The 25,939-nt window shown below is 31.7% G+C and overlaps 1 protein-coding gene across 2 annotated transcripts; it reads right to left on the minus strand.

The window, feature by feature from the left end:
• Positions 1-349: 349 nt before the first annotated feature.
• Positions 350-23,940, minus strand: LOC139482494 (sodium-dependent glucose transporter 1A-like). 2 transcript variants are annotated; one of them, XR_011654886.1, is made up of 5 exons: positions 23,746-23,940; positions 15,046-15,188; positions 10,050-10,335; positions 5,120-7,957; positions 350-5,087 (listed from the first exon to the last, which is right to left on the minus strand). XR_011654886.1 is itself a non-coding variant. In XM_071266406.1 (4 exons), the coding sequence occupies exons 2-4, from the start codon at positions 15,172-15,174 to the stop codon at positions 5,991-5,993; spliced, it is 2,382 nt and encodes a 793-aa protein (XP_071122507.1). In that variant the 5' UTR covers positions 15,175-15,188; positions 23,746-23,940; the 3' UTR covers positions 350-5,990. The 2 variants fall into 2 exon arrangements, 1 of the variants encoding a protein (XP_071122507.1); XM_071266406.1 differs by having other exon boundaries at positions 350-7,957.
• Positions 23,941-25,939: the final 1,999 nt, after the last annotated feature.

Below are 25,939 nucleotides of genomic sequence, written 5' to 3' on the forward strand. Positions count from 1 at the left end.
TAATGTGTAACAAGAATAACAACACTACATATCTCACCAACTGTTAAATGTGTAAGAAGAATGACAACACTACATATATCACCAACTGTTTAATGTACGTGTAACAAGAATAACAACACTACATATCTCACCAACTGTTAAATGTGTAACAAGAATGACAACACTACATATATCACCAACTGTTAAATGTGTAACAAGAATGACAACACTACATATCTCACCAACTGTTTAATGTGTAATTTGATATCAACACTACATATCTCACCAACTGTTAAATGTGTAACAAGAATGACAACACTACATATATCACCAACTGTTTCATGTGTAACAAGAATAACAACACTACATATCTCAGCAAATGTTTAATGTGTAATTTGATATCAACATGCAATCATATTGTCATAATACCAACAAAGAATTACATACAGATCTGTCATAATACCAACAAACAATTACATACAGATCTGTCATAATACCAACAAACAATTACATACAGATCTGTACATATATCAAACAGTTAAAAATCACTGTTTTCTAAAGATTAACAGGAAATGTTTACAAACAATTGGATAAAATAAAGGGTTGAAATAGTCAAAGGTTGTTTTATGAATGAGACAGGACAAAACATATATTAGGCCTACGGCTGTTTACTGTATTGCACAGGACAAAACATTCATTAGGGCTACGTCTGCTGTATTTGATCGGTTTTGTCTCTTTGACACAGGACAAAACATGCATTAGGCCTACGGCTGTTTACTGTGTTTGATCGGTTTTGTCTCTTTGACACAGGACAAAACATGCATTAGGCCTACGGCTGTTTACCGTGTTTGATCGGTTTTGTCTCTTTGACACAGGATAAAACATGCATTAGGCCTACGGCTGTTTACTGTGTTTGATCGGTTTTGTCTCTTTGACACAGGACAAAACATGCATTAGGCCTACGGCTGTTTACCGTGTTTGATCGGTTTTGTCTCTTTGACACAGGACAAAACATGCATTAGACCTACGGCTGTTTACCGTGTTTGATCGGTTTTGTCTCTTTGACACAGGACAAAACATGCATTAGGCCTACGGCTGTTTACTGTGTTTGATCGGTTTTGTCTCTTTGACACAGGACAAAACATGCATTAGGCCTACGGCTGTTTACTGTATTTGATCGGTTTTGTCTCTTTGACACATTCCATGTTTTCATTCTCTATTCTATTTGTATGTTATCTACAGCTAGTGTCCTGTAGTATATGATAACTCTATAACGTAATATATGATAGCAGTTAAACAGAAACATCATCAAAATAGTTCCTTGTTATAGTAATATACTTTTATATTTAGTTACTTCAGTACAAGGCATAGTTTACATGAAAATCTTTTAAAAACAAGAACATGTCCCCAGTACACAGATGCCCCACTCGCACTATAATTTTCAATGTTCAGTGGACCATGAAATTGGTGTAAAACTGGTGTAATTTGGCATTAAATTAGAAAGATCATATCATAGGGAACATATGTACTAAGTTTCAGGTTGATATATATATATATATATATATATATGACTTTTACTTCATCAAAAACTACCTTCACCAAAAACTTCAACCTGAAGTGGGACGGACGAACAGACAAACGAACGAACGCACAGACCAGAAAACCTAATGCCCCTTTACTCTGGTAGGTGGGGCCTAAAAATTGTGACTTTGCAAAGTAACTTAAACACGAAGAATAGCACGTCTTTTTTGAGATTTGCATTTTCTATGCCCTCTATGACAACACTGTATTTTGTTCTGTGCAATTGAGCAATTCTTTGGCATAGAAAATATATATTTTTATTTGGATAAAGTAAAGAGTAGTCAAGGGTCTTGTTCAATAACAAATGATATATTAGAAAGAAAATATAAATATTTCAACAGAAGCTCCATGCATTGACACTAAACATTAAGACAGGGTTGTTCTCCATTCATTGAAACTAAACATTAAGACAGGGTTGTTCTCCGTGCTTTGAAACTAAGCATTAAGACAGGGTTGTTCTCGTGCATTGAAACAAAACATAATATATAAGACAGGGTTGTTCTCTGTGCATTTAAACTAAAGAATTGCAAAATCTTGGAAGACCCCACTTATATCTGGAGGTTTGAATCAATTTAAATTGTTCAACATTATGATCGAGTTGAAGAACAACCAAGTTATTAGCAGCTGGACATCACATATTCCTGGTTTTATGATTTAAGTCAGGAATGCTACTGTAAAAATTTGTTAAGGTTGTAGACATGGTAGAGTATTATCATAACTAGATATCAATATGATATAAATATTTTTGAAAAATTCTTTTAAAAATAATTTGGCAAAAACAGGCATTCTGTAAAAGAAATAAACTATAGATAAACTATTTATCAACCAACCCTAGCATTTATACATTTTACCATTCTGTAAATAATAAACTATAAATCTATAAATACTATTCATCAACCAAATATTAAAGCATGTGAAGTAATAAAAAGTGAATTTTGAAAAAATAATAATTCCAAAATTGTATATCTTTTCCCTTATTGATGAACTTAGGCTAAGTTTAGAAATGTGTGTACAATGTTTGCGACTCCTCCCCCCCCCCCCCTACAATACAGGGTACAAAATTGTTTTGCCCCATAACACCATTTTTTTCATAAAAGACTTCAATTAATACATAAAAGGTCTTACATCAAAATTTAAGCAGATTGTCAATTTCTTTTCTTTCGATTTCAGACCCAAATAATACAAACCACAATATAACATGTATAAGGTAAAAGTCTGATGCAGCTTTCCCACCATTTTTTAAAACTTAAATACCTGCAGCTGGAAAAGGAGTTTCAAAACCAGTCATTATTTTTAGCTTAAATTTCTCCTTTATTAATTAATGCTCTGTAAACTTAAAAGTATCAAATATCTAATTCTTGATGTTTTTAATTTCACCGAAAGACATCCATAATTAGAAGAACAATTAAAAAGCTATTATTTGAACTTGGAATTATTTTTAATTATGGAATTTGCATTATTTCTTGTGCTTGAAATTTTTAATGAATTCCATGTTTATTCTTTATTATAATGTTCTGTGCTGTGCACAACACTTTCTATAACAAAGAAGATAGCACATTTTCAATAGAATGTACTGTGCCGCGCACAACACTATAATCCATACAAAATACATTGTGAGGAAAGTGTTATGCACTGCTCATAACAGAATAAAGATGGAATTTAACAAAATTTCAAACTGAAGAAATTATGCAAATTCCATAATTAAAAATAATTCCAAGTTCAAATCCCTAAAACATATAATAACAAAAGAGAGAGGAACCAAATTTTCTCTAAAGGATTAAATCATCAGAATAAATATATACAAAGCTATAAATGCTTATAAAATTTTTTTTTTTATCTTTACTGAACAGTTTTCATAACCATACTGCATACTTGCATTAGACTTTTATTGGCAAAGTTGTATCTGTTTTGTGTCTATATATATTGGAAGGGTAAAAAATGAAAGTGGTTCTTTATTCAACCTGATCATTGGATAAAAATATATCTAACATTGACTATCAGTTACAATCCTCATTATAATCAAAGGAATATCAAACAAACAATAATACAAGGAGTCAGTCATAATTATACATCAGATACACACAAAATAAACTATAAAATACATAAAAAATAAACAATATCTTAAGTACTACTAATACAAATACAACAAATTCTGTTAGCTAAAAGTATTATGACTTTCAGAAACATTTTTATTTACATTATAAACTATTGGACCTATAATTTTGGTATGCTTGCATCCTTGTTGTCAAATATTACATTTTTGCATTGATAATACATATGTTTTCCATGCATCAGACCAATACATCATGAGAGACCCTCATATATACCTACTAACTCCAAACAGCCAGTCATATAACTCATTCTAAATGAATAATTTATCTTATCTTTAAAGATAAATAAAGCCACCAGTAGTAAACCCTGTTAAATAGTCATTAATCAATTGAGAGAAAACAAATCCATGTTACAAACTTAAACTGAGGGAAACATTTAGACCAGTATATACTTCATTGTTAAATTACTTGATGATTATGAGATAATAGCATATGCCTATTGAGAACAATACTATATTTTGATCCTGATATACAAACTTTGTAGTAAACTGAGAGTCTGCCTGACTGTCCAGCTTCAGTCAACAATAAGACACATACTATAGCTCTTACAAGGTAGTAAACTGAGAGTCTACCTGACTGTCCAGCTTCAGTCAACAATAAGACACATACTATAGCTCTTACAAGGTAGTAAACTGAGAGTCTACCTGACTGTCCAGCTTCAGTCACCAATAAGACACATGCTATACTCTTACTAGACCATATATATCAATTATTTATAGTTTGAAGACTAGAACACTTAACCATGAGACTACCAAGGCTATTTGTGAATTTAAGCAAATTATATAACTTTACAAATGATTTTCTACATTATAACTTTGAAACTTTAAAGTAATGTGGCCTTTAGAATAATCCAGTTTTTATGCTGTAGTTTACACCTTGCATTACATATAGCCGAGATTATCTCCTCTTTATAATTTTTTGTTTTTTCATTAATGTTCAAAATAATCTCATAAATGTTTCTTATGAACAAAACCATAAAAAGGGGAACAACTTCTACTTGCAGCATGTAATTTTCACAACACTATGATAGAAATAAGAGCATGTCATACTGTGCTAAATACTCTGTAACAAAAAAGCAGTCTTATTTTTAAATAAAACTTGTTGAATATGTTACACAAATATTTTACATTTCAATCTGTGACATAAGTTTAGTTATTTTTGCCTTATAAGAAACTTAAATTTGATACGAACACTAACAATATGTCAGTTTTGTTACAGTTAACCCTCAAATCATTTTGTTCATGAAGCAGCACAGAGGTCTTGTTCTGACATTTCTATGCTTTTATCAACTTGGTAGCTTAATGCATGATAAATACAAATAATTTTACTTAGATATTTACTCATATAAAGAGTGATGACAAAATAGATATGGAAAAGTTTAGTTGTACTGATCGACAGATTCCCAGAATATGTAACCTAACTGGTCCTAGTTTCCCAGAATATGTAACCTAACTGGTCCTAGCTTAGAGTTGGGAGGTAGGTAAGGTGGGAATACAATGGATTGATGTCATACAGGCTCACACAAATATATTATAGTTTATGTATATCTTATGTACTATAACTAATCATCATAAACATCACAGTCATGTACAACAAAAAATCACAGATAGTTTACGTTTGTTCTGGTGGATTTCAAAATACTACATTAAATATTAATATACATTTCAAACTAGAAATTTGTAATAAGTTCATGGGTCATGTAGGTATATCTGTATATATTTAATGAATGTGTATTTGTTTTGATGTGATATTACTTTGTAATTAGATCTAGCATAGTAGTCATTTATCTGTTGGTTTAAATGCTCTGGAATAACAAACAAAATATTTCTATTCTACTTTCACTAACAACTGGGTCAATAAACCTTTATATAACATCAGTATTCTCCCCAGAAATTTTGGATAGCATCACATTTGGCATAAAAAAATAAATGGTATTTTTTTCAATGTAATCTGTCGCGTCCTGGCAATGCTCCATTACGTATATGTAATATTTACGTTATTATTTATTACAAAATGTATTATATTGTTTGTATGCTATAAAGGCCCTTATTTGGTGAATAAAATATTCTATTCCACCCCATTCTTAGTTGAATTCATAACTGAGAATACTATTAAACTATAACCATGATAACAGTATTTTCAGTTTATGTTTTCTATATTTCATCATTTATCATGTGTTTATACATATCAAACTTAAAAAGACAGAGGAAAGGCAGAATTACTACACTTAGTCTAGTAGTTCTATACAATAATGCTACAATGTCTGCATCCTGCTTTAACAATGGTTAATTACTACTTTACATTAGTATTTCTATACTGCTACAATTCGTCGTCTGCATCTTGCATTAACAAATCATACCCATTGTGTACTGGCATGAATTTACGACTGGAAGCTTCATCTGTAGAACTGTATGCTGGAGTGTCCATATCTAAATCATCTAAACGTAAGAATCCACTGGACACAGTCTTACTTGCTTTACTGGCTAAACACTGCATTATAATATATAGTATGACTGTCAAAACACTCAAGCACAAAATAATATACATTAAGTACTGCTTGTCATAGGTTTGGTATAAATACCCAGTTGCCACTGGTAATGTCATTTGACCAATGGCTGAGCCTGTTACAAACACTGCGGTAGATTTACCAGTTATTTTGAAATATTGTTCAATCCATGTGACACTGGTTGGAAATATGGATGAAAGTCCGATTCCTAGGAATATAGTTCCTAGCCACAATAGGATATTCAGCTTCTCAACTCCAAACGCTAAAATCAAAGCACCAATCATCATAAATATAAGATCAACTATCAGCATTGTCTGAGGCTTACAACAGTTTGATATAAATATAGCAAATCCTCTCCCCATTGCCAAGGATCCCCAAAATATAGAGGTCACTATAGCACCTTGGGACTTTGTCCAATGAGCAAATTCTACAGCAAAAGTCATCACCAAACCTCCAAATGTTGTTTCCATGCCAACGTAACACAAAAAGAAAACAAATGAAAACATTAATGTCACTAAACGAATGCAAGTGTTCTCTGTATGCATTGAAATTTCATTTAAATCGTCCATTTCTTCATGGTCCCTCCTGCGTTTAGTGAAGCAATATAAAACCAGAAAAAGTGTTGAACTTAGAAATAACAACAGAGCTATTATAGTGTATGCAAACTGTATGCGAGACATGTTTTTGACAGAATCTATCATAGAACTGACAAAATCACCAACTGTTTGTGGTTTGTGACTAGTTGTTGTTAATGATTCATTAAATTCTGTATGGTCCTCTATTAAACTGGACACTGTTGTTGGTTTAGAAGTCTTCATGGAAGTTATGATTGTCTTTGGATTTTCTGGTAAAGGTTTTCCCTTAGTTGTAGGAAGTCTTGTTGTTATGGTGGGAGTGGTTGCCTTGGTGGTGGGTTTGGTTGTTGTTGTGGTGGGTATTGTAGTTATGGTTATCTTCGGGGTTGATGTGGTTGTAGTTGTGGTGGGTGTAGTTGTTGTGGGCGTGGCTTTCTTGGTGGTGGGTCTGGTTGTGTTGGTGGTGGGTGTCTTGGTGGTGGTTGTTGTAGTAGTTGACCTGGGTGTTGAAGTGGTTGTTGTATTGGACAATGAAGAGCCGTTAGTATTCATAGGTGTAGTAGACAATGAGGAGCCGTTACTATTCGTAGGTGTAGTAGACAATGAAGAACCATTAGTATTGAGACTTTCATTAAGAAACATAGTACCATTATTGTCATTCATCAGCTGCTCTGTTCCATTATTCTCCAATCTTTTACTCTCTGTTTTATTTTGTAAAGGAACTTTCAGTGTAGACAATGCTGGTTTTAATGTTGTTTTTCCATCCTCTAACGGCTTATTGTTGTCTAAATGCTGTCTAATTTGACTTCCATCAAAATTTTTATTAGGTAATAAACTTCCATCTGTGATTGAAGGTTTTTTTACAACATTTGGTTTGACAGTTGTTGTTATTGTTATCATTGTTGTTAAATTTCCCAGACTCACATTTAAATTGTCTGTCATGTTCTCATCCAATGTCTGATTAGTGAATGGTGAATTTCTCTTACCTCGCCCACTATCAGAGTCATTATGATAGTTTATTAACAGGCTAGTATTTGTTATTACAGGTACATTTCCATTAAGAAGACTATTAGATGTGGAGTTTGACAGAAATGGTTGGGCTATCAGTGGAGCAATGAATGCTCCTATACCAAAGGCAAAGTGTAATGCCTGCATGTAAGGTGGACTTTTAACTCCCCAAAGTCGTACACAGAATACATTCCCTCCTGCAAAACAAAAAAAAAACAAATCTAAAATAAGTAATGATACTAAAACATGTTAAATGAATGGTTACATATCAGCATATTAATAAAATTTGGCAGTAGATTCAGATGGCTTTCAAATGTCAATATTTTGTCAGTCAGAACTCACAAGTAAAAAGCTTCATACTCCAGAATGTCAATAACGGTTGCAAGAAACCTTTCAAAATAAACATTAAGAATATACATTGTGATATAAGTTATCTCATCTTTATCTCAAGAAAGAAATAACCATAAAAAGATTGCTTCCAAAATGTCTAAGTTATTTGGCCCTTAGTAAATACTTGTCTTATTGACATTATAGCACATCTTTGTCATGTTTGTATTTCTATATAATTTAGTTTCTAGTGGATTTATGTCTGATTGGCAATCTTACCACATCTTCTTATTTTTGCAATATAACTTGGGTATGCCTTTGTAAATGTACATCAAATTCACCAACAAAATGGAGTTTAAAAATATCTATGATGAGTGTGTTGTTACATTAATGAAAATCATTTAATCTGCAGACATTTATCTCTTCAAAGAATCCCTTGTCATTATCAAATTACAATCATTTAAAAGTTACAATCTTAGCCATGTGTTGTGAACAAGTTACAACCTTAATCATATGTTTTTAGTAAGTCACATACTTAGCCATGTGTTGTGTACAAGTCACATGTACAACCTTAGCCATGTGTTGTGTACAAGTTACAACCTTAACAATATGTTTAAGTAAGTCACAAACTTAGCCATGTGTTGTGTACAAGTTACATGTACAACCTTAGCCATGTGTTGTGTACAAGTTACATGTACAACCTTGGCCATGTGTTGTGTACAAGTTACAACCTTAACAATATGTTTTAGTAAGTCACAAACTTAGCCATGTGTTGTGTACAAGTTACATGTACAGCCTTAGCCATGTGTTGTGAACAAATTACAACCTTAGCCATGTGTTTTAAGTGCCAGTCTTTGTAAGAATCAGGCAATTTAGGTAAAAATCAAAACATGATCAGAAAAAACCCACCGAGCTAATCATGCTATTTAATACTAACCATCATCCTGAGTTAAAAATAGTTGGTCTTTCGTTTGTGTGTGTCTGGTAATATCAAATAACTTTGTTAGAAAATTGGTTAGAATGATAGCAAATTACAGAGTTATCTCCCTTTATTCGTTAATTTCTAGTGCATTTCAACCAAATTGTATCTTCTATTACCAGAACAAAAAACGGAAATGAATGTTATTTTTGTGCATAACTACATATTATGAACTGAAATCAATGTCAAATTGGGTGGGTCTTTTTGGGTCATGTTTTCACCACTGCCTGATTCTTAGGCAGACTGGCACTTAAGTAAGTCACAATCTTAGCCATATGTTGTGTACAAGTTACAACCTTAACAATGTGTTTTAGTAAGTCACAAACTTAGCCATGTGTTGTGTACAAGTTACATGTACAACCTTAGCCATGTGTTGTGAACAAGTTACAACCTTAGCCATGTGTTTTTAGTTAGTCACAAACTTATCCATGTGTTGTGTACAAATTACAATCTTAGCCATGTGTCGTGAACAAGTTACAAACTTAGCCATGTGTTGTGTACAAGTTACAACCTTAGCCATATGTTTTTAGTTAGTCACAAACTTATCCATGTGTCGTGAACAAGTTACAAACTTAGCCATGTGTTGTGAACAAGTTACAACCTTATCCATGTGTTGTGAACAAGTCACAAACTTAGCCATGTGCTGTGTACAAGTTACAACCTTATCCATGTGTTGTGAACAAGTCACAAACTTAGCCATGTGCTGTGTACAAGTTACAACCTAAGCCATTGTGTACAAGTTACAACCTTAGTCATGTGTTTGTAGTAAGTCACAAACTTAGCCATGTGTTGTGAACAAGTGTACAAGTTTCATAACATTTGGTAGAGGACAGAAACTAAAAAAAAATATTTTTTTTATTTTGAAGGGGCATAACTCTAAAGAGGTTAGAGTGACGCTACCAAAATTCAAACTAGATCTGTATTTTGTTTCCAGCCCACCCATAAGCACTTCTTGATAATAAATATTGTACATCAAAGATTACCTGTGTCCAGCACCCCCATAGCCACTCCTTGTAAAGAAAACATGACTGCCAGTACCATTAATGTCACTGACCAGGGTATTATCAAGGTGGCCACTGCAGCAACAAACAAGGTTGCCGTTAGCAACAGCTGTTTGTCAAGGATATCAAACAGGAAACCACCAATGAGTGCTCCGAGTAAGTAACCAACAGACCTGGCAGAGAATATCAGTGCCATATGAGTGGTGTCCGTGTTTATTTTGTCTCCCAGATCTAGTAATGTTGGTCCTGGTATTGCTATACATAATCCCTACAAATACAAAGTAAAAAGGATTAAATGTACAATTAATAAAAAAAATACTACCAGCAACAAATATACTCCCTGTTCATGATTTGCTAAAGGAAACCCCATTAACACCATTTGTGAATCTTTCTATGATAATGTTACCTTAGTTGTCTCATTTGCAATCATACCACATATTCTTTTTTATATTAACTTCAGAAAATTGACATATTTTTTAATAGTTATTGCTGGATACTACAAGAAGTGTCAAGTCCCAGATGCAGATGTTTTCCATATGCTTGTTCAATTAAAAAAAAATATAAAAAAACACAGCATTGTAAAGCCTGTGTGGCTAACCTACTAGGTCTATGAATAAAGTGCATCAACAAAGGACACACTCCAACATTGAAGATAAAAATAGAATTCATCACACAAATCTTTTTTTTGTTGATCTTGTATTCTGGTCATTTTTTTTTATTGTTTAGTTTCTTTCTACTTTCTATAAATTTTGCTCAAAACACAAAAGAGGTGGTGTATTCTTATTAAGAATGACTGTCTACTATATATAAAAAAAACTTTGACTTTTGTAGATTTTACATTTCTGAACTGCTTTTATTTAGCGCTAATTCTATTTATCTATTTTTATTGTTTATCATAAATATATGTATAAGGCATTGCTGCTGCGCATGCAAGACACAAAAAAATAGGTAAAAATAGTCATTAAAGGGCAATAACTCCAGTTGTTGGACCATTTCCTCTATATTGTCTTAATTGTAGGAGTTGTTGGACCATTTCCTCTATATATTGTCTTAATTGTAGGAGTTGTTGGACCATTTCCTCTGTATTGTCTTAATTGCCTTAATTGGTAGGAGTTGTTGGACCATTTCCTCTGTATTGTCTTAATTGGTAGGAGTTGTTGGACCATTTCCTCTGTATTGTCTTAATTGTAGGAGTTGTTGGACCATTTCCTCTGTATTGTCTTAATTGTAGGAGTTGTTGGACCATTTCCTCTGTATTGTCTTAATTGGTAGGAGTTGTTGGACCATTTCCTCTGTATTGTCTTAATTGTAGGAGTTGTTGGACCATTTCCTCTATATTGTCTTAATTGTAGGAGTTGTTGGACCATTTCCTCTATATTGTCTTAATTGTAGGAGTTGTTGGACCATTTCCTCTGTATTGTCTTAATTGTACGAGTTGTTGGACCATTTCCTCTATATTGTCTTAATTGTAGGAGTTGTTGGACCATTTCCTGTATATTGTCTTAATTGTAGGAGTTGTTGGACCATTTCCTCTGTATTGTCTTAATTGTACGAGTTGTTGGACCATTTCCTCTATATTGTCTTAATTGTAGGAGTTGTTGGACCATTTCCTGTGTATTGTCTTAATTGGTAGGAGTTGTTGGACCATTTCCTCTGTATTGTCTTAATTGTAGGAGTTGTTGGACCATTTCCTCTATATTGTCTTAATTGTAGGAGTTGTTGGACCATTTCCTCTATATTGTCTTAATTGTAGGAGTTGTTGGACCATTTCCTCTGTATTGTCTTAATTGTACGAGTTGTTGGACCATTTCCTCTATATTGTCTTAATTGTAGGAGTTGTTGGACCATTTCCTGTATATTGTCTTAATTGTAGGAGTTGTTGGACCATTTCCTCTGTATTGTCTTAATTGTACGAGTTGTTGGACCATTTCCTCTATATTGTCTTAATTGTAGGAGTTGTTGGACCATTTCCTCTATACATTGCTATATTGTCTTAATTGTAGATCTTGTTTTAGGAGTTGTTGGACCATATCCTCTATACATTGCTATATTGTCTTAATTGTAGATCTTGTTTTTGCTGCATATCCAAGTTTCTATCTATCTATTATAACTTTAAAGAAATAATGCAAAAACGCAAAAAAAAAATTGGGAAAAATAGCCAGAAAGGTTGCATAGACACTCAAATCAATCCATGTGTTCGTAGATAGTAGATGTTGTTGTGTCCTGTTAAATTGTTATACGATGATGACTAATGTTCCCATATTTTGACTATTTTATTGATTGTGACTGTTTATTTAACGCATCATGTAAATGTAACGGAATTTGATGAGACTGTTATTAAAGTGAGAGGGTTAGCGCTATAGAACCAGGTTTAATCCACCATTTTCTACATTTGAAAATGCCTGTACCAAGTCAGGAATATGACAGTTCTTGTCCATTCGTTTTTGATGCGTTTTGTTTTTTGATTTTGCCATGTGATTATGGACTTTCCAAATTGATTTTCCTCTGAGTTCAGTATTTTTGTGATTTTACTTTTTTCTGTAAATATAGACCATGCAATTTCCCAGAGGAACTCCTTTTACCATGTTTACAGCTAAAACTGTACTTCATAAGTTAAAAAATTATATAACCTAGAATGAAAAGTTCATATACACCATGTACACTACTGTTTTTTATCAAACGTAAAAATATAGGTCTGTGTGGCATAACTAAGGGTTAAGTAAACATGCACTCAGTACCTTCACTGTCTCCCTCTGAATTCAAGACTGCAGGTTTATTGGTTTATTTATAATTTCCCAAGTTAATATATCAATGAGATGAAACATTATAAGAGGTCATATCGGGGAACCAGTATGTAAACAAAATATTTAATCTATGAATATTATACATTGTACATGTATATCTCCCCAAAAGAGAGGTGGTTAGTGAAATAGCTGTATTTATAAAGCACAACCTACATGACCTATAAGGACAATAACTTTAACCATGTTAACTAGGAGTCAATGAATCATGCACACTTATTTGTAGACCTTGTCTTGCTCATCATTTTTGCACTCCTAATTTTCTGTGTGTTTTCTATCATAGAAGATGTGGTATGAGTGTCAATGTAACAACTCTCCATTAACAATTGACAAAAGGTAAACCATAATGGGTTGTATTTCTGTAAATATTGACAAAACGTAAACCATTATAGGTTGTATTAATGTAAATATTGACAATGCAATTTCCCATAGGAACTCCTTTTACGGCTAAAACTGTACCACTTTTACTATAAAGTTTTCAAAAAAATCTTATCCTAGAATTGAAAGTTCATTTGCACCACAATTTTTTTCAAAGGTCAAAATATAGGGCAGTGTAGGGCTGTGCAGCATATTTTCAACGTTTATATTTTCTAAACTTCTCAGAGTTTAAACTTACACTAATTTTCTTAACTACCCCTACCTCGAATGAAAGGATACTACAGATTTCAATGTAAACAATATGCACATGTTTATTTACTGGTAACATTCCCAAGTTCTGTCTCTGCGATATGGAACACAGAGAGCATAACTGGGAACCAATCGTGTAAACAAAATAAATTTTCTATGAATATTCAATTGCTCCCCAAAAGAGGCGTGTTTTCAGAAACAGCTGTATTTACAAAGTGCAACCTATAGGTCAATTTAATTTTCCTGCAGATGCAGCAGATAATAGGCAAAAATGAAAAAAAAAGTTGGCAATAACTTATTTAACAAGTCCTTAGATAGACAACAGGTATATAAGCAAAACATTCTGAATACTTAACCAAAATCATACTACACAAGTATCAAAGTATATGTGTGGTCCAAGGGGAGTGACTCTAGTGTAAAAGTATAAGTACATTATAAAGCAGCAAACAAAAATTTCACTCTTTTATTCTAAGTAAAAAACACATGTTTAGTACTAATTAGCTATACTTTTGCATACTTCAGTGTCTTCATTACTTAACAACCACATAAATTGAGGATTAATATTTGTAGAATTAGTACTGGTCTTATTTAAACAGTTGTAGACTAACTCCTTCCTTAAAAATTTTGGACATTTAATAAAAGATGTAACTCATATCATCTTCAACCAAATTTTTATAACAGTTCTTACAAATCCTGTTATCTATAGAGGAGTTTTTGGTAAAGTGTATCTACCAATTTTAATATGAAGTTTATGACTGCTGGTTCTGAACCTTGTCATACTTACTCTATTGTTATCATTACTTACAATTGATAAATATTTTTCAAATGTAAAAATATTTTTAAATAATCTATATGTTCTCAATTTATATATATATTAATTAGTTTAATTTGTAGTTGCTGAGATCACTGTTTTTCAAATTTACACTTTAGACACTTTCTTAATACTAACAAAAACATATTTTAGTTAGGATTGTTAAATGTTATTTTTTGTTGTATCTATGCTATTAATGGTTATCATGGTTATGTTCATAATTGAGCTTTCTTTAATAAAATATTTCGTATTTATTATTAGCCATGTTGGCCATCTTGGTTGGAAGGCAGGGTCATCCAATATATATATATTTTTCAATGATGATTGTGGCCAAGTTAAGAAAAGGTTGTAAAAAGTAACAATTAAAGGGCAATAACTCCAATTATTTTATCATTTTATAAATCAATTTTAAAAATTTGTGTAAATCTTCTAGTTTTCAGTGTTTTATATCATTTGTATATAGCCAACAAGAAAGTTTTTCCTCCAGTATTTTCAAGTCACACCATAGAATTTGATAAAGATCATTTTCAGAAAAAATCACAGCACCACCTTTACTACATCATGTACATTTACTATGGATACATTGAATTGTTCAACTATTTATCATGATTAATACAGATACATGAACAATGATGAAGCATCGTCTCTGTATTATTATATAAACCTTACATTATTATTATACTAATTCTATATTTAGTGTGACACACACAATGTATAACATTTAAAATAAATATCTTACTAGAGTGAAGAAAGCTAAGGAAAGACATATTGTTTTAGTGAACTTCTGACACCATTTTGAATATCCCGATGGTTTTGTTTCCTTCCTCAGTAATAATGTCTGATCATAGATCAAATCTTCATCTTCCATTCTCACCTCTCTTTCTGGAAAAATAGAAAAATAGTAATTATTTCTAGTTTACTAGATAGATATGTAGTTACATTGTAGCTATAATACTGTTCTTTGTTTCATCAATTTGTATTTTTTTATATCTGCTCTGGGGAAAGTTATTATTATAAAGTAAACAGTTGTGCACAGAAAAATCAGATCAGCACGCCCACAAACTAGTCAGTACAGACTTTCATTACCTTGAATGTAGATCTATTTCATGTATTTAATTCATTAAAAGAAAAAAAACAATAAAAATTTCAAAAGCACCATGAAGCAAAATACCTTTATGGATGGACAATGATAGAAGGAAGTTTTGTTTATTTCTGTTTTAGGGATTACAAACAAGGGCTTACAACAGGTTTCTCCCCACAGCTAAAGAAGAAGGATCAGTAAGGGACATTTTTGGCCCAAACTTAAAACTAGCGTTCTGAAGGATTTCCTGGTGAAACTAAAATGACTTTGGTCAAAATGTTGGCATACAATGTAATTATTTTACTTTTTTGGCATTTTTTCACTATTTTTGTGCAAAAAAGTTAAAGAAATAAAAAAAAAGTGAGAATTTCAGTAATTCCCACATTTGCGCAGAACACAGAAAATTTCCTTCTTCTGGTCTTGTTGTCGTGAGTAATCTAGAAAAATATAGGAACTCAAGGAATACAATACCAATTTCTTTTTAAATAATTCTTTGTCTTTGATATGAATAAATACATGATGATTGGCTTTGTTTACATTAACATGACGTCATAACTTTAATAACGTCACAAGTAAAATCCCTAACAGAACCAAAGTCTGAAACGTTAGGGTATTCCCGTTTTGAAATTAAAGTATGTTTGAATTAAAAAAAAATAATCCTACAGACTTTGTCCCCTTTCACAGGTAATGCCTGCCTCATACTACTGTTATATGTTGGTTTAAAGCAGTTTAACTACTAGGTTAGCTTGGTCATGTTGATAGGAGTAAAATCTGAAGATTTGAAGCTAAAATAAATTGATTCACTTACATTGTAGCACAGCTGGATATGAACACAGAGGTCCAACCCTGAACAGTTGGGACAAATATGGACACAATATTTGCACTTAATACATGTGATACAGGTCTGAATTGGGGTGCGGGCAAAGTAAAAAAAAATGGTTCCTTGATTGTATTATTTGATTTCAAATGATGTGGCCTGATGTGTAGAATATTCCTGCAAAATTTCTTTGGAAAATCTCAAGTATTAAAAAAGTTATGTTAAAAAAAGACGCCAAAATTGTCAGGAGTGCAACACTTTTTTGTGACATTTTGAAAAAATACTTTTTTTTCAAGACACAGCAAATTGTTTTATGGAGTGATATGCCATAAATTCTTATTTCTTTGAAAACTGTTATATCTTAGCAATGAATTAAGCTCAAAATGAAGCTTTTCCATTGAACCATATTGATACAGATGTGTTTTGAAAAAAAGTTGTGCCATGTCAGGAGTGCAACACAAAAATTAGTATTACTGAGGAATAGAATGAATTTTGAACAAATGACTCACACCTAAACATAAACAAAGGTCAATACTGTGAAACAAATATGTCCTTTCTAGAATAAATAGTTTATTTACCTGATTATTGATATAAATAATGTGTCAGAGTCAAGTAAATAAGGCCTCCCTATGAGTGTCAGGAGTGCAACTTTGAAGTTTAAAGACTCACACTTAAAAAATGCAAAAGCAAATATATGGTTCTGCTTTATTTTTCAAAAGATACTATACTAGATACAAGATTGCACCCAAAGAGAAGTCTGATAGACAAGGAACTTTTCTTTTAGAAACATTTCTTTGATGTCAGGAGTGCAACACTTTTAAAATACCATTTTCTTGGACTTACATTTTAAGATAATTTCACCTACTAGTGACTTATATGCATCTAAACATGTTTTCTAACTATTTATGTTACATGTTTGAGGTTTAATAAATTCTTAAAGGTAGGTTTCAAAGCTGGACTTAGATCCAAGAATTGTTTTTTGTCACAGACAAACATATTTTTATGCTAAATATTCATATAATTTTCAAATTATGGAAGGTAATTGTCTTAAACTTTGTCATTTGATTAGGAAATAACCATATTTCATTTTACAAGTTTTAGAATGGTTTCATGTAACACTTATTAAATTATTATAATTGATATAACAAACTATTAATTGTGTTGCACTCCTGACATGGATTTACCATAACAAACCATTTATCACATTTTGAGTTCAATTTTAAGACCCAACCTTTCAATGAATGAAAGATTGGAAAGATGGTTGTGAAACTAAGCTTTAGAGTAACATCAGACAGTCTAAGTGCATACAAAGTCAACAACAACTTCAACTTTGAGGAGTAGAAAATTGAGAAAAACAATGAATTAAGATCCTAATCTGAAGGTTAATCTAGACAAATATAAACAAAGAAAGAATAAAGAAAACAAAACAATGTAACACTTAATTCAAAAGACTTTGACCAGAATTAAAACACATATGAGAAAGGGAAAACAAAACAGAGAAAGTGGTAACAAAAGAGAAGAAGAAACTTGACACAAGCTGAAAAAGTTGCAAACCAACAGAAAATTGTCCAGTCATGTAGCAAAAGTACAGATGGACTAACAATACCTAAAAAAAATCAGAAAGAGAAGTCAAAGAAAAAGACATTATCTGCCTGACCATTCCAAATCTTGTGCTAAAACAATTGAGCACATCATATCCACAGCTTCACCAAGGTGGTTGTCAGAGTTAATGAGAACTGATGGCAGCTGAGTACAAGAAATTGATGAGTTTTAAAATGTTGAAGTATAATCAAAGATGAGGAACCCCTTAAATATCTGAAAACTGTTGAAAAGAAAATGACATTTTCAAAGAGTTCCTTTTAAGTTCTAATTTAAAGTTTTTAGGTAGCCTCTATTCTTTTTGAAAATGCCAGTTTCTTTTCAAGTTTCCAAATCTATTAAGGATCTCTCAACTTTGTATCCACTTCAGCACCCATCAACTTCTAGCACACTTCCATCAGTACTTTAGTTCTTTCTAACTACCTTGGTTTAGCTGTGGCTATGATGTATTCAATTGTTTTATAGGGCAAGATTTGTGCTTGTCAGGACGAATTTTTCCTAAACTAAGTCTTCTCTTTCTGTTTCTCTAGATGGTGTATCTTAACCTGTACTTTTACTTATCAACTGGATATTTTTCTGTGGGTTTGGATTTTTTTTGGATTGTGTAAATTTATTTTTCTCTTCTGTTGCCAATCTCTCTATTTTTTCTTCCATTTATTATAACTATGTTTTTTGATTTCAGGTTAAAGTTTTTGTATCTAAATTAAGTTTTACATATTTCTTGTGCTTTCTTTGGTTATATAATGTCTAGTGTGTCCTTGAGGTGGATCTTCATTCAGATTTTTTCTCAATTTTCTGCTCATCAAAGTTATAGTCGATGTTGACTTTGATGGTGTGTTTTGGTCCCTTAGTCTGTCTGATTTTATTCTCAAGTAAGTTTAGTAAGTTTAGTTTCATCAACTATCTTTCCCATCTTTTATTTGTTTTAAGGTTGGATAAGCAAGATGAACTCAAAATTTGAGAAACTTTCTAAGATAAAAATATTGAATATATGCAAAAACTTTTTGTTGGGGTAAATTCATGTCAGGAGTTCATAAAAATTAACTGTTTGTCATTACAGTTAAAATAATTTGTTTAGTATTTCATGAAACCATTATAAAACTTTTGAAACTGAAATATGGTTATTTCTCTTAAAAATGCACAGTTTATGAGAATCAGCTTCCTATTAAATTATATAAAAAATTCAAGAATTTTTGATTAGGACAAATATTCTTAAACATGTTAAAACTAATAAATCTATAAGTCCTGCTTTGAAATTCTAAAAGAACATGTTTGTTATACAGGATTGCTATTTGTTTATTTAGGTGTGAGCCATTTAAGCAAAATTCATCTTTTCCTCAGTAACATTATTTTTTGTGTTGCACTCCTGACATGGCACGACTCTTTTTCAAAACACATCTGTATCAAAAAGGTTCTATGGATAAGCTTCATTCTGAGCTGAAATCATCCCTAAGACGTACTAGTTCTAATATACATAAGAATCTATGGCACATGTCATGATATTACAAGTTGCTGTGTCTTTCAAATAAAACATTTTTTTTTCAAATGTCAAGAAAAAGTGTTGCACTCCTGACAATTTTGGCATTTTTTTTTAAATGTAATTTGTCTAATGCTCGAAATTTTACAAAGATATTTAGCAGGATTAATCTACACATCAAGCCACAACACTCAGCCCATTTTGACATTGCAATCACTGTTATTTAAAAAAATATTAGCGAAATGTGATGAGATGTGAATTTATTTATACAATAAGTGATATGTATGATATAGCTAATACAAATATTGTTTAAATGAAAATAAAATGTCAAATCTGAAAGGCACAAATGTATATAAACACTTAATCTAGAAATCATGGTATGTTTTGATAATGGATAAACTATTTTGTTATGATATATATTGAATGTCAGGAGTGCAACAAGATAGGATAAAATAAAGTACCTTATATAGGTAATAATTTAAAAAATTTGTAAGGGTTCCGCGGAACCCAGTGTCTCGCCTACTTTTGTTGTAACTCCCAGGCTCAACAAAATTGAGGCAAACAATCAATAAAAATATTCCTCTTGATACTATCTTTTGATTGTAAGAAGCTTCGGTCCAAGTTAGGTAAAAATTTCAGGATAGTTTATGAATCAAATAAATGTTGTAAAAACTTTAAATGCAGTCTGTATGTAATGTTAACTGGAAGAAAAACTAAGTCCATTTACATGTATAAGTAAAATACAGATACACAGGTACCAAATATTAACAAAATTTCCTTTCTAGATACTAGCTTTTGATCATAAACAAGCTTCTGTCCAAGTTTGGTACCAATTTAAATAGTATAAGAAAGTTATTAAATTTTCAAAAAATTTAACCACAGAGTGAATGTGTTGTTTCCTGGCAGAAAACCTAAGTCCATTTAAAAGTATAATACGGAAAAAATGAATTTATTTTTTTACAAAATTTACTTCTGGATACTATTTTATGATCATAAACAATCTTCTGTCTAAGTTTGGTACAATGCCAGGATAGTTAAAGAAAGTTTTTGAAATTTTAAAAACTTTAACCACAGAGTGAATGTAATGTTTCCACACAGAAAAACTAAGTCCATTTATAAGTAAAAAACAGAAAAAGTGGAATTTTATTTTTGCAAACTTTACTTCTGGATACTATCTTATGATCATAAACAAGCTTCTGTCCAAGTTTGGTAGAAATCCAGTATAGTTTAAGAAAGATATTCAAATTTTAAAAACTTTAACCACAGAGTGAATGTAATGTTTACCCCGCAGAAAAACTAAGTCCATTTATAAATAAAATACAGAAAAAATAGAATTTTATTTTTACAAAATTTACTTCTGGATACTATCTTATGATCACGATGATCATAAACAAGCTTCTGTCCAAGTTTGGTAAAAATCCAGTATAGTTTAAGAAAGTTATTAAATTTTCAAAAACTTTAACCACAGAGTGAATATTTGTGGACGCCGCCGACGACGACGACGACGGAATGTAGGATCGCTTAGTCTCGCTTTTTCGACAAAAGTCGAAGGCTCGACAAAAACAATAAGAGTTCAGAAAAATTTTGAAGATTGCAGATCTCTTTTTAAGCTGTCAAACAACAATTCTGATGGATATTTAATGGAATTTAGTTCATAGTTTGGTAACTTACCCTCAATTGTATAAGAATGTGTCAGAAAATCCAATTTAAATATGGTCTGAAGTGCATAAGATGCATAAGGTAAATCAGAAATTACATTCAAATGACAGATTTAGGTCCTTATAAACCATCAATGATTAAAAAAATTAAAATATCATGAGCATTTTTTTCTAGTTTCTGTATTTTAGTTTGGTGTATAATATGTCAGGAGTGCAACAAAAACAGGGGAAATTGGATGTATTTTCTGTTAGATACATCTTTTTTCTTAAAAGATTTATCTATCATTTTTTTTGTCATTGAATTTAAAAAAGGGTAAATTTTGATAAGGAGAAGGTTGTTTATCAACTAATTGATGAATTATTTTTTAATTAAAACTTTTTTAATCAACTTTAAATGAATTGATCATGTTGATACAAAAAATAGCCAAAAACATTAAAAAAAATTATAATCAAAGATGAGATTATTAATTTTTGCATTAAAAGTAATGTTTGGATTTCTGCAATCAAATGGGGTGAAAAAAATATTAATATTTGATAGAATTTGTTTGAAATCATATTCCCAAAACGTATACTTGATTTAATTTTTTTCAATTGGTTTATGTCAATAAAGTTACAGAACTTTTTTGTTTCTTTATACTTTTTAATATCCTTTTGGATTTATTAACTTAAATGCATATGTATCAAGATACTGTAAAAGAAAATGGACTAAAACTATGTTGAAATTTGACCCCAAAAAATAAATTTGGACCATTTTTTTTTACTTTGCCCAATTGTAATTAAATATTTGACACATAATGAGTTTCTGACACAGAATAACTGTAGTCAAAGAATTTAGAATAAGTTATAGGATTAGAATTTATATTTAATTTTTGGCTTTTGTGCAATACACAATCATGACTATCAACTATGCTGTTGCAAATGGACCCCCCTTTTTTTGCTTTTGAGCAATACACTAGCCATTTGGAATCTTTTATCTCTCTTTTACAGATTAATGACTTACATGACTTAGACTACATGTAAGTCTTTTGATCATTATGACATATTCATTTCTTCAAAACTAAGATAATTCACAAAAAGAAAACCTATTTACCATGTTTACATGTATGTTTTCAGAATGTCACTTTATTTCAGCATGTTCAAAACATGATTTTAGTCAAACAGACATGGTCTCAATGAGGGTGGTAATTGGGGTATCTTCATGATGAATAAAGGTAAAAATTCCTGCCAAATAATGTTAACGGTAATTTTTGGTGCATGATGTAATGTACACTTTCTCTTAGACGATTAAAAAATCGTCTGAATTTGAAGAATCACTTAAAATTGTTACTGTTTACCCATACATTGCCATAATGACAGTTACGATGATTATTTGAGACCTCTGACAAATCATGATAAGGATATTTTGACGATTCACAGTAAATATTTAACCAATTTGACGATAATTATAACGGTAGCTAAGAATGATCGTTTGACGCCTAACTGTAGAAGGCATTACCACACTCCTCAATAGGCAGGGTTTTCAGGTTTCTCTTTAGTGCATTTGCTCAATCAAGTTTCCTCTCTGTGCTTTAAAAATGTATGCACTGGTTAAGATTTAGGAACAGCAGACTATGCGAAATACGTCGGACCGTCGGACAAATCCGGTGAATAATGGATCGGTCTGGTAAAATTTTGTTGAATTCCGGTCCGAATGTCCGGTGTTTTTTTTCATGGAACATTCTAGCAAAATTGCCAAACGATCTCAAATTCATTTTCATCTTTATTATTCACCACAGCGATGTTTATTTTGTTCAACCGCTAGCTTTATGCCGAACATCGACAACCAGTAATGTGTAAATCCGGGTAAAAACATATCTGACTGTCAAAAACAACAATGGATGCCATCATTGGCACAACCGGAAATGTAAATAAAACCGGATCAGATTCTGGGAACGGATAAGGATAATTCCGGGTTTGCCGATTTAAATACAATAAATGAATAAACATCCAAGCAGATCACAAAATTTAGCTATGAAATATAACCACAAGAATTGAAAACCAAAAGATATATGAAAAAGAAAGAAGAAACAGGAAATAATATTTTATACAGAAACTCTAGTAAATTATGTTTAGTTCACAAACATTGTCAAAATCCAATAAAATGGGACATTACTCTTCACTGAAATGCATTCAAGCAATTGTGCACAACTTTCATATCAATATCCCCTCTTGTTACATCATTTTGTTTTAATTTTTGCATTTCGGGGAGGAGTAGGGCACAACAAAGTCATATGTTTGTTGTTTTTTGTCGGATAATATACAATTAGATGTAAAAAAAAATTGGTCTGGTAAAATTTCATTCGGTCTGGTAAAGCTAGGATGCTTACCAGACCGAATGTCCTGTAAAAATAAAATTCATTCGCATAGTCTGGAACAGCAGTATGAAATCTGCAAGTTCAGTCAATACACCTTAACGCTATTTCTCCGCCATTACTGGATATCACACAGGTTCCCTTAAAATTTTGACTTCATTAAACAAAATATGTGACGCCACAATGGAAAAGTGATTGTTGTATGTGTCAAAATATCAAGCGGCCGGGTCAGCCGGGATTAGCAATTAGGTGTATGTAAATTATGTGCCACTGTTAATGCTGTTTGTAGTTTTGCTTTCGTCTCTTGGATGTTCTCACTGTGTAGACAACTTTAGTCTGGTTAGCATAGTAGCTAATTCAGGTTTATGATCCCGACTTTTTTGGATATTTGAGGGCATGTTGGAGTAAAAAGTCATGGGATGATTTGTAGACTTCAATTTCAAAACTTTTACTAACCTCCTGTATCAACGTCAAGCTCAGAAGGATAATGTGAAGGTTAAACGTGTAACAAGTTAGTTCCCTGATGAAAGAACACAGAATAATCGTCAAATCAATTTCAAACTTCGTCTAAGATGAGCGAACGAATAAAGTCTTAAAAGATAATATTTTCTTTGAAAGCTTGTGACGATTACCGGAAATACCTTTCGGAAAACTGTGTATGATGAATCAGTTTCAACTTGGTCCTGTGTTGAATCATTCAAAATAATATCTCAATCCCAAAAAAATATATTAAACACCAACGCACAAATATATAACGTTTTTAAGGGGTCATTTTCAAAATAGACAATACAAAAGGGTATTGAATAAGTAAGTAAGTAAGTAAGTTTATCATTTATTATAGTGACATGTGTAGTATATATAATATTACATAATAAGAATGCAGTAGTTAAATAAATTTACACCCGGCCCGTTGGACCTATAAGTTACTTTAAAGATCTTTAAACTTAATGTTCAAATTTGTAATACGCAATGTGATTGTTACTTATAATATAAAGAAGTTCCTTTCTTTTACAGAAAAATATTAGTATTAAATAATTTTTTTCACTAAGTATCTTGAGTTTTCTTTTTCACACACTGTTAACGTTATGCAAGACGTGATGTGTTTATCTAAGGATTTTTTTTAATCTGAAGGCCCTTTGGTACTGTCCTTGGTACGACACCCAAGAGTTCAGCACCCCATTAGTCCGATACATGTCACGGCGCAATAGAAAAGCTATAAACATTAAGAGTAACGGTCCGTGTAAGGTCCGTGTAACACTTATCAATTCAAAGTTTTAAAAAGTTTTTAAATTTTAGATTTTTGGAATTTTGATCAAGTTTTGAAATATAAAAATTCCTAATTGTGTAAAAGTTTTAAAATTTTTAAATTTTAACCAAATAATTAAAATATTAAAATTCTAATTATCGTTTATAAATTTGATTGTTTAGAAATTTGATCAAACTTTAGAAATACTATACCTAACGTACAGTTTTGATTCTTTCACTTTTTGAAAGTTTGAATTTTTAAATTTTTGATTAAGATATCAAAATAGATAAGGGGCGTAAAGAGAGGTACTTGTAAACACGACTCTGATTATAATCATTCTTAGTTAGGAATGAATAGCACGAAATATATCAAATCATATTTCATTAGAAAATTAATAATTAAAAGAAGAAGTCTTTTCTATATATATAAAACCTTTTAGACATCAAAAGGGATAACAGTATCCTGAAATTTGAAGGTTGTTCGTCTATTGAAAAAACCGCTTATTTAAACAAGCATCAGATAGGTTGTTTTAAATCTCTAATATAAGGTTAGCGTTTGAGAAAGAATCCAGAGCTTTAGTTGGTGTCCCCAGTGCCCAACATTTAGAATTTACAGTGAAAACTGATCAAATCGCAGTAGGTCAAATAGTATTATTCGCCTTTTTGACGTTCCTGATGAAGGTAGATCCAGAAAAAGCGCTTCGGTCACATACAACTTTAAACGTTTTGTTTTCTTTTATATCGATTGCATGACGATAATATTTTGCCTTTTATGATTGATTTTAGTTTCAAGTAACGATACGGAAGGAATACTTAATTTATGGTGTCGCAATGGTCGTTGTACTGAACGGGCGTGCTTAAGCTGGCCCCTAGACATAAAATTGTACTGGTTTAGTGATGGTTCAGTGATGGGTCAGTGATAATAGACGTCATACTTAACTTTGAAATATAACAATGAACTAAAATTAAAATCCCTCAAGACTAAAAAGAAAAGAGGCGCATGAATTGGGACAGGCGCACGAATGCGGCGGCGTTAAACATATTTCCTGAGATCATACACCCTATACCTCTAGCCAATGTAGAATAAACTAACACATAGCAATACGCACAGTAAACGCACTTTAAAAGAAATCAAAGTCCTATGTCAGAATAGGAAACAAAAGAAACTAATCAAAATGACAATTATAATAAATTAACAAAGGACAACTATATATAAAGCTACGCGGCAGTTACTGACTTATATAAGCTCCAGACCTCACTTAACCATTGTATATTATGGGGAGTGATATGCCGATTAACGTCCGAGGGCTGTATCCTAGGCTGTTGGGTGATACGACCTTCATTTCACTGCCTCACGGCTTTGGTCCTGATAACGCTTCCTGTCATCTTCTGAACTACGTCCGAG

This window comes from Mytilus edulis, chromosome 7, assembly GCF_963676685.1.
Source record: "Mytilus edulis chromosome 7, xbMytEdul2.2, whole genome shotgun sequence".
In the NCBI taxonomy this organism is placed as follows: Eukaryota; Metazoa; Mollusca; class Bivalvia; order Mytilida; family Mytilidae; genus Mytilus; species Mytilus edulis.